Here is a 9,164-nt window from a genome sequence, read left to right as displayed (position 1 = left end):
GACTTGAATAAATAAATGTTTATACTGTGGGCTGGAGATGTAGCTCAGTGGTGGAGCTCAGCCCTTTTGTTTGCAAGGTTCCATCCCAGCAACACACACACACATGCACACACACACACACACACACACACACACACACAATGTTTATAGTGCAATTTCAAATTAATGTGGATAATTCAAAGACAAAAATTGTGGATGAAGCAATTCACTACAGAGTGTGAGAGAACTTACTGCTAAGTACACACTTAATCAAACATAAAACATCTTTTAAAACATGAATGCCCCATGTATAACTACATTTTTATCATTATTTGCTTTTATATTTCCCTAGGATCATTATTAATCATACATTATCTGCTTTTTCTAGGGCTTGGGGGTATTTATCCATGACTCTAGAGTCAAGATAACTCTTTCATATAAAAAAATAAATAGAAAAAGCACTTAGCTTAGTCAAGGTTACAGTAATTGTGTATATACTGGTTCTTATTTGGTGACGGAAACTTCATTGTTTCTCCAAAGAGGATAGAATAGAGGCGTGGAGAGTGGTTGGAACCATCTCTTAGGCTAGGCATCACTGTTTAGGACACTGGGAAGTCTTGACAAAATAGTTGTCACATGGACTGTAATTTTAGTAGCGAGTGTTTCCTTCTGGAATGATTTATTTTATCATATTCACACATCAGACATAAAATAACTGATATTTTGCTACAGAAGTCAGTCAATTGGGCCTGTTAATATTCCTTAAGATAAACGTAAGTTACAGAAATTATATTATCCTTAATTGGAAAGAAAAAATATCTTTTAGAAAACCAGACACTGAGCAGGCATAGCTTTCCAAACAAAGCATCCTGGGATTGTACTGTTGGGCCCCGTTTCTAATGGTTACTGTAAATTACAGCAGCATTGATAGTCTCTCTAGGTCTCACATTCCATCTGAACACAGATGACCAGCATTGTAGATCAGTCCATTTGCTGTGTATGGAGCTTCTGTGTTTTCCAGGTCTATTTGACTAATGCTTCGCTCCTTAAAATTTCTCTTTTTATTTAAACCAATAAAATGATATATTTGTATTTTAAAAATAAAACTTACATTCATATGCACATACTATGAAAATTTACTCAAAATTAATCCACCTTTATCATGTTTACCCTTTTATTTGACCATTAACTGCATTCTTCCTGTAAAATTTTCTCTAATGAATGATGGGTGCTCAAGACTATTATTTCTCAAGTCATTTTACTTCATCGTAGTCATTTCTTGTTATAATAATTGTTTTGATGATTAGATTGTCAATAGTTAGATGCAAAAATCTTTATACATTTATCCATAGATAATAAAGTGGGGAGGAGAGAGTCCTACGGTGGGTCTCGGAAATCATCTATGGAACCTTTTCCTCAAAGAAAGAACTTATGTAAGATACATGTAGATGAGAATGATTACACTTGCTAGGAATAATGTTCACTAAACTATTGATTTGGGACCTCTGGATTTTTGTACTAAAGTTTCTCATGAAAAAAAGTACATCTACAAATGTTTAAAATAGTCTGTTAAAGGAAAGAACAGTGGCGAATGTCATCTACTTGCTATGAATATGTAAATAATTAATTCAATATTTGTGTTCCTATTTGTGTGAAATAATTATATAGCTGATACTCTGTAAGCATCTAACAAACATACTTCTGCTAGGACGAGTAGGGTCTCTGCCGCATCATGGAGTAAGAAGATAATATTGTTTTTGGCTTAAGATCGTTGTTTTTGAAATAGAGGAACATGAAATTCAATCCAAATACGTACATTTTTTTCAATTTTATCTTCTGTATTACTGTAAATTTATTATCTTAGATTCTTCACCTACCATACACCAAGGGTGGAAATCCCATAATTTGCATTGTATTATATCACAGGGGAGCACAAGGGCAGCTCTGCTTGATAGACAAATAACCTCATCAACAACTGAATCTGCTCCCTGCTCAGAAGGACAGTCATGATCATTTGAAGAGTTTGTTCAGAGCCCCTTTCACATCCTTATTCCTCAGGCTGTAGATCAAGGGGTTCAACATTGGGAACACCACAGTGTAAAAGGTAGAGACGATTTTGTCCGTGTCCAAAAAGTAGCTAGTTTGGGGACGAGAGTAGATGTAGAGGATGGAGCCATAGTACAAGGTGACAGAGACCAGGTGGGAGGAGCAGGTGGAGAAGGCCTTGAGGCGGCCCTGGGTGGAGCGGATCCTCAGGATGGTGGCGATGATGAAGAGGTAGGAGGCCAGGATGAGGGCGATGGGGGTGATGACGTTGGAGCTCAGGAGAAAGTACATCAGAGTCTGGTAGCCCTCTGTCCTGCCACAGGCCAGCTTCACCAGGGGAAGCAAGTCACAGAAAAAGTCATCAATGACATTGTCATTACAGAAATCAAAGGAGAAAGTTTTCTTGGTGAGGACAGCAGAGTTATTAAAGCCACCGAGATATGAGGCTGCTGCTAAAAATGCACCTAGTTTTATGGACATGGCCTGAGAATAAAGCAGTGGCTTTGAGATGGCCACATAGCGGTCATAAGCCATGGCAGCCAGCAGGTAACACTCAGTATAGTCCAGCCCAGCAGAAAAGAAGAACTGAGCCAGGCAGCCAGCAAAGGAGATGCTTTTATCATCGGAGATGCAGATTGCTAGGATCTTTGGAATGTAGACACAGGACAACCAGAGATCCAGAAAGGACAGGTTTCCAATGAAAAAATACATGGGCGTGTGGAGCCTGGCGTCATTACAGATCAGCACTATGAGGGTGGCGTTTCCTGCCACAGTCAAAACGTACATGATGAGGAAGGCTGCAAAGAGGACCAGCTGCATCACGGGGTCTGTTGTGAAGCCCAGCAGGATGAACTCGGTCACTGTGCGATTTCCCCTCGGCATGACTTAGAATATTTCACTTTAGAAGAGTGAAAAAGAGAGTTTAACTTGAAGCATTTTGAAGAAAAAAAGGAAAAAAATATGCTAAACGAGTATTTATATTTCTGGTAATTTAGTCTAGAAGGCAATAATCTATGTGATCCTTTAGAACATTTTTATTTTATAGTTAAACAAAAATTCCAGTGACTATAATGTTTGTTTGTACTATGTCCTTCCACTTGGCACCCAGGAAAATGCTTAGTTCATATTCAGTTCTTAATATTGGTGTTAATAAAGGTGAATTTTCATAAATTGACTTATTTCTTAGTAAAATCTGAGATCATTCCCCTTTGTAGCTATTCTTCATCCATGAGAGACGCAGTGACCTCACGTGGCTAAATCCAATAATTAGGTTTGATTCATATTTTGATCTGAACTCTCTGCAGCATTCACTGTATTCTTGCTGGAAAATGCTTTCTTACTTGATTTCCAGATCATGTACCTGTTTGGTTTTATTTTAGTTCCCTTGCTGCATTTCTCAGTATCATTATGCAAGTTTTTGAATTTTAGAATGCTTCCGGAATGAACTCTTGGAATTTCTTTTTTTACCACTGTAAACAGCCCTTTCTGATCTCATTCAGTCCGATAACTTCAAATATTCCTAAAACATGAATGAGTTTAAAAGTTTTAATTCTTCACCTTTTCTCTTCTCCATAGTCCCCAGACATTTCGATTCAATTCCGCACTGCTACAGGCTGTCCACTAGACATCACAAAAAAAAATGTTATTGAGAATTCTTCCTAACCTTCCTTCTCTTTCAGAGCTATAGCAGAAACAGGCTTTATTTCAACTCATAGAAAGTGATTTACTGTTATTCTTGACTGAACCTCACTTTCAATCTGATTGATTGACAATATCCTCTGGTCTCTACCTTCAAAATATGTCCAGAGGCTGGCCAGCTTTCCCCAGCTCCAATGATGGAGGAAGCCACCATCATCCCCACGGGCATTACTGCAGAAGCCTCCCGGCCACCTCCCTGCTCCTGTTCTTACCCCACTTGAGTCTCTCAACTTGGTGGCCACAGGTCCCATCATGATGTATCTTGTCACTCTTCCATTCCAAACACTCCAGGGACTTCTCTACTTAATCAGAGCAAAAACCTAAGTCCTTGCAAAGCCATCTAAGGTCCTGGGCTCTGGACCCCTTCTCCTCTCTGCTCCCAGTGCCCACTGTTCTCTCCTGCACTGCTCACTGCACCCCAGCCATGCTGTCCCCTCTCCTGTCCCCAGGACAGTCAGAACATGTCCAGTGCCTTCCTAGAAGCTCCTCCCCTGGTTGGGATGGTCTCCCCACTGCATCTTCACACCTGGAACTCTCACCTCCTCAGTCCTCACCTGTCTCTAACAGTACCTTCAAGAGGTTCCCAAGTCAATGCATTGCTGAGTGCAGTCCTCTCCCTCACATGTCTTTTATCTCTTTCCAACCTTAATCTCTCTGCTGCACTGCCCATTACACATATTCCGTATGTCTGTTAATGTAACTTCTTTCCTTCCCCTTCACTAGAAAATGCTTCCACCATTTGCATTTGAGACAAAGCATGTTACATTAATACTTGTCTCATGTTGACTTAACTTTATTATGAGATGATATGGGTTGTTTATTTTAATTCTATACTTAATACAAAAGAAGAACAATTTCATTGTGCCAATATATTTCAAACCATAGATCCATGAAAGTTTAAAGGGTTTGTGGTTGAAAAATTGAAGATTCCTGGATTCAACCTGACTCTTAACATCTTTTGAATTGAATACGCTCTAGTTTCATGATTCTGAAAAGCTGATGATTTATAAAAATAGTAGCTAAAGTTTTTCAACCCTTTATGCTGAATCAAGCTTTACACTTGGTCCTTTGCATGTAACATTTCATTCATTCCTTACAGCAAACTTCTCTATGTTCAAATTAAATAGATATATTTTTACAGATGATCAGAATGACTTTAGTTAGTGGCTAAAAATTGACAATTATTAAGTGGTGCTGCTTTCCCGGGAGACCAGATATTTCCCTAATAAGCCACCTTCTTTCCTCTTGATACCAGCTGAGCAGTTACAGGTGGGCTCCAATGTCACTTTCATTTAGGATTTAATACCTTTTCTCAAAACCAACAGCATAAGGCTGAGAGGTTCTGATTTTGTCACAGACAAGTTTCTCGCAAATGTGGTCAATGAAAGTTTCTAGGCTCTGCCCAAATCATCTGCTGCAATATGTGTGCCTTTGTCATAGAGCCAAGCCTGATTGTGTGTCCAGAAACATTCTTGCGTGCCCACCCAGGACCAGCACACTTACCTGACAGTCACGGTCACGACCAACATAGGACCACACCATGGATCCAGGTGACTTATTCCTGCAGAGGCTCCCCAGTGTATTTGATTTCTCAAGCACCTCAGGGGTTCATAGTTTAGAATGTCTCTGATTCAAAGCAATTAACTGAAGAGTGACTTGACATTATTAGCTTGTTTGGTGCACAAAATGAAATTTAGTTTTTAAATGAGGATTTTAATATATTTAAAGCCTACTCTACAAAATCTCTACCTAGGAAGTGATTTTTTTAAAATTTAGAATTAAACCTTTATTTTTTTTTTTATTTTTTTTTATATGGTGCTGAGGATCAAATTCAGTCTCTCACTTGTGCTATGCAAATGCTTTACCACTGAGCTACAACATAGCCCTATAGGATGTTTTAAATGAATAAAATGTCTATAAATATTGTCAAATAACTCTTCTAATATGTGTTGTAAAAATTATCATATTCTAACAAATATGTAGAGAACAATTAATTAGCCGGTACATGAACATTTAGAAGTATGTACAAATAAGATTTGAGTCTAGACAATTTGATCAAAAAATTCATGATTTTTATGCTATATTGAGGGAAGTTCATCGAAAGATAGTCTTTGAATATCTATCCATCTGTGACTCGATTGCTTCAGAGGTGAACTTCATTCATCTTAAGTGTCTATAAAGGTAGAATTTTCTAACATACATATTCATTCACGCTTCTAAAACCATTGCTTAATTTTAAGGTATAAAAGCTGTCACAGTAGTTCATGTTACAGTGGCAATGTGACCATTTTAACCAACGTATCATACTTCCTAAAAGTAACTTGTCTACTTTCTCCATTATTGATCATAATATTTTTTGAGCATATAATATGTGACAAGTAGTCTGCTGAGTCCTTTAGAAGAGTCATCTCATTTCAACAGTAAGAAACTTGTAAAGCAGAAGTCCTTACATTCCTATTTTGAAGAAGAGGTTTCTGAGATACAAGAATGGGTCTATGCACACTGCTCAAGGTCACACCGTGTGGACTCAGGTAGAGCCAGGATACAAAACCACTTCTCCCAGGGCTTCTCATCTGTCCAACGTCTGCATATCTGTCTGGCATTTACTGTGTTCTAGATTCTCTGCTGGGTACTGAGGTCAAGAGGCATTAGTGAGACCTGGGCCTGATGACGAGAAGGTTGTAGTTCAATGGAAGGAATAAAAATTTTTAAACAAATAGATGCATTAATATGACAAAATTTCATTCCTGATTGTTGGAGGATGGTCAGGGTATAGACTCTGCTGCTTCCCCTAAAGGACAATTCTAAACTCCAGAGGGAGAGATTTTCTGTGTGAGGGGACATGTTCCCCTAGAAGGAGGAAGTTTGCTGCTGTACTTGGAGGATAAGTTGACAGTTACCATGAGGTAGGAGGACATTCCTGTCAAAGGAAAATGAACTGCACCTGTGAAGACACTGAGGAAAAAACAGAATGGGGTGTAGGAAATGTCATCAGTCTGGCAGATCTGTCTGAAGATTACACATTTTATGGGAACACTAGGAACGACGTGAGAGGAGATCACAGAGGCTTTCTAATGCCCTAATCTGAGCATTCGTAGAGATCCTGGCTTAACCTGGACCAAAATTAAACACTTGAAACTCCAGGCTCCATGGCAGAAGGGCTGCTGGTGTTAGGGAAGCAACCAGCACTGTCCAGGTGAAGACTGCCTGCTGGCCTGTGTGGTCAGTGCCTCCTCTCAGTTCCCCTCCTGCTGCTGCACCAGAGGTGGAGGAAACCCAGGTGTCCAGAGAAGGAAGATGACTCCTGGGATCACAAAACACCCAGGGGCGGATCTGAGGCTAAAGCTCAGTGCTCCGAACTCTGCACTGGGTTCCCTTTGTCCACAGCCACTCCTTAAAAATTAAAAAGGATGTTTTTGGGGTCAGTGATATTTTTGGAACCTCAATTCTGTAAATTTTCTCAGTAGAAAATGCTCATAATCGTTACACAAATACAGAAAAATGTAATAGTGCAATCTTTCCATCATGTTTCTCTTAAGCCTTAAACATGAATCTAGGTCCCAGGTTGAAGTTGTGTTTTAAGAAAGGAGATCTCTTCTGGCTGACTTCGCCCAGCGGCGACCTGATGGCCATGGTAAACTGTCAACTAAGGTTCTTTGTAAATTACCTTGTGTTCTTTTGCCCTCTGAGGAAAAACTAAAATCGTTTCAACTTTTCACTTTATTTGGGCATGAATATAGAAACAGTCATGCTGTGGGATTCTTGTAACACAGTTCATAAAATTTTATCTCTTTAACAAACACCTCTCTTTGACTTCCTTATCAGCTGTGTCAGTTGTATGATTTCTTTTCCCATCTTTTTCTTTGACATAAATGGCTCCCTCTCAGCACAAACAATAGCATAAGCTCACTATCCCTTTTTACCTTTAGTAGTTTCAGGAACTTGCATTGAATGATGGTGGTGAATGAAAAAGAGGTTTATGGCTCCTGCCATATAATAGAATGTAAAAGAATGCTGGATTATTTTAAGACTAAAGCAGAGCTTCTATGCCATTAGTTATTCCTAAATCATGCAACCTAACAAACTTTCAGAATACCTTATTCTGACTTTCCAATATCCAAATCAGTTATTTCCAGAATTATTTATAGTAATTATTGGATGCAAGTGATTTGTACTCATGGAATTCCTCAAGGCTCTGTAGCTTGGTGGAATGGCAAAGAAGGCAATTTTAAAAAGTCTAATTAGATCAACCTCATTTAATAAGATTCAGAAAAGTTTGATTTAGAAAATGTGATCCTCAGTGGTGGGTATATTCAGATATAATTTTCCCTTGGCTTCTATACTCTGCTTCATTGAACCGAAACAAACATAGATAGAGGTGACAGATTTAGAGGGAGATTTAGATATAATGCACATGTCTATGCAGGCACATTTGGAGGTTTATAAGTGCATACTTTCTGTACTACAATAGGATGCTGGGTTTCTTCCCTTTTTACCTTTAGTTCAACTTCTGTTCTTTTTCATTTTGTTCTCAGATTCATAAATCAACATCCACAAACTCTACCAATGAATTTGACCAAAACTGAAAAGAGCAAAGAGACTACTGGGAGTGTCTTCATTCCCAGAGGGCTCTTTCCATCAGAGTCACAGACCCTCACACTCATCCTCGATTAGTGATCAATGCCGATGTCTCTGTGCAGTTGTCTTCACCATAGATTCAATTTCTTTCTTTGGGGATGTGTGTGTGTGTGTGTGTGTGTGTGTGTGTGTGTGTGTGCGTGTGCTGATAACTGCCATTCACCCATCTCCCCTCTCACCTTCCTGTAGTAAGAATCTATAGCCTACGTCCAGCCTGTGCTTTGGACCTGTGCTTATGCCACACTCCTGTCACATATTTCTGTAGCCTCTTTAAAAATTTTCCCTACATTGCTGGTTTGAGTGGGACATCTATTTTTGGACAAGTCTCTCAGGTACTAGTAAATGGTATTAGGAGTTGGCTATGGATCAGATACTCAGTTTTATGTGATTAGTTTGCTCATATATGTTTTGAGTAGGGATTTTTTTTAATTTTTCAATTTGTTTTAGTTTGTTGTACATTTGTTGCCAAGGAAATGGGACAGTGTTCAGTCAGGCCTTGTGGTGACATCATGAGCATTCACATGCCCACCAGTGATGGTATGGCATTATGTAAGTGTGGAAGCAAAGCACTAATAGATCAATTGATCATAGCAGTGATTACCATCATGACGATATTGTAAGATTATCTGTAATACTGTTAAGTTATCAGGCGTTTGATTTATATTTTACATAAATGATGTAAAACTTGGAAAAACCCAACTGCAGACTAAAAGTGGTTTCTTATGTATTTCTTTGGGGACGATTTGGGTGATGCACAAGTCAGGGTTTGATTATGATTATAGCAAAGCAATTTCAATTAAGTG

General features: G+C 38.8%; 1 protein-coding gene across 1 annotated transcript; it reads right to left on the bottom strand.

The window, feature by feature from the left end:
• Positions 1-1,989: 1,989 nt before the first annotated feature.
• LOC124960265 (olfactory receptor 1013-like) lies at positions 1,990-2,907 on the bottom strand. The gene has a single exon (XM_047518972.1). It carries the CDS (start codon positions 2,905-2,907, stop codon positions 1,990-1,992), a length of 918 nt encoding a protein of 305 aa, XP_047374928.1.
• Between the last annotated feature and the right edge of the window lie 6,257 nt (positions 2,908-9,164).

Source organism: Sciurus carolinensis, chromosome 11 (assembly GCF_902686445.1).
Source record: "Sciurus carolinensis chromosome 11, mSciCar1.2, whole genome shotgun sequence".
NCBI classification, from domain to species: Eukaryota; Metazoa; Chordata; class Mammalia; order Rodentia; family Sciuridae; genus Sciurus; species Sciurus carolinensis.
Note: the sequence above shows the minus strand (reverse complement) of the source record. Positions and strands in the feature narration are given on the sequence as shown.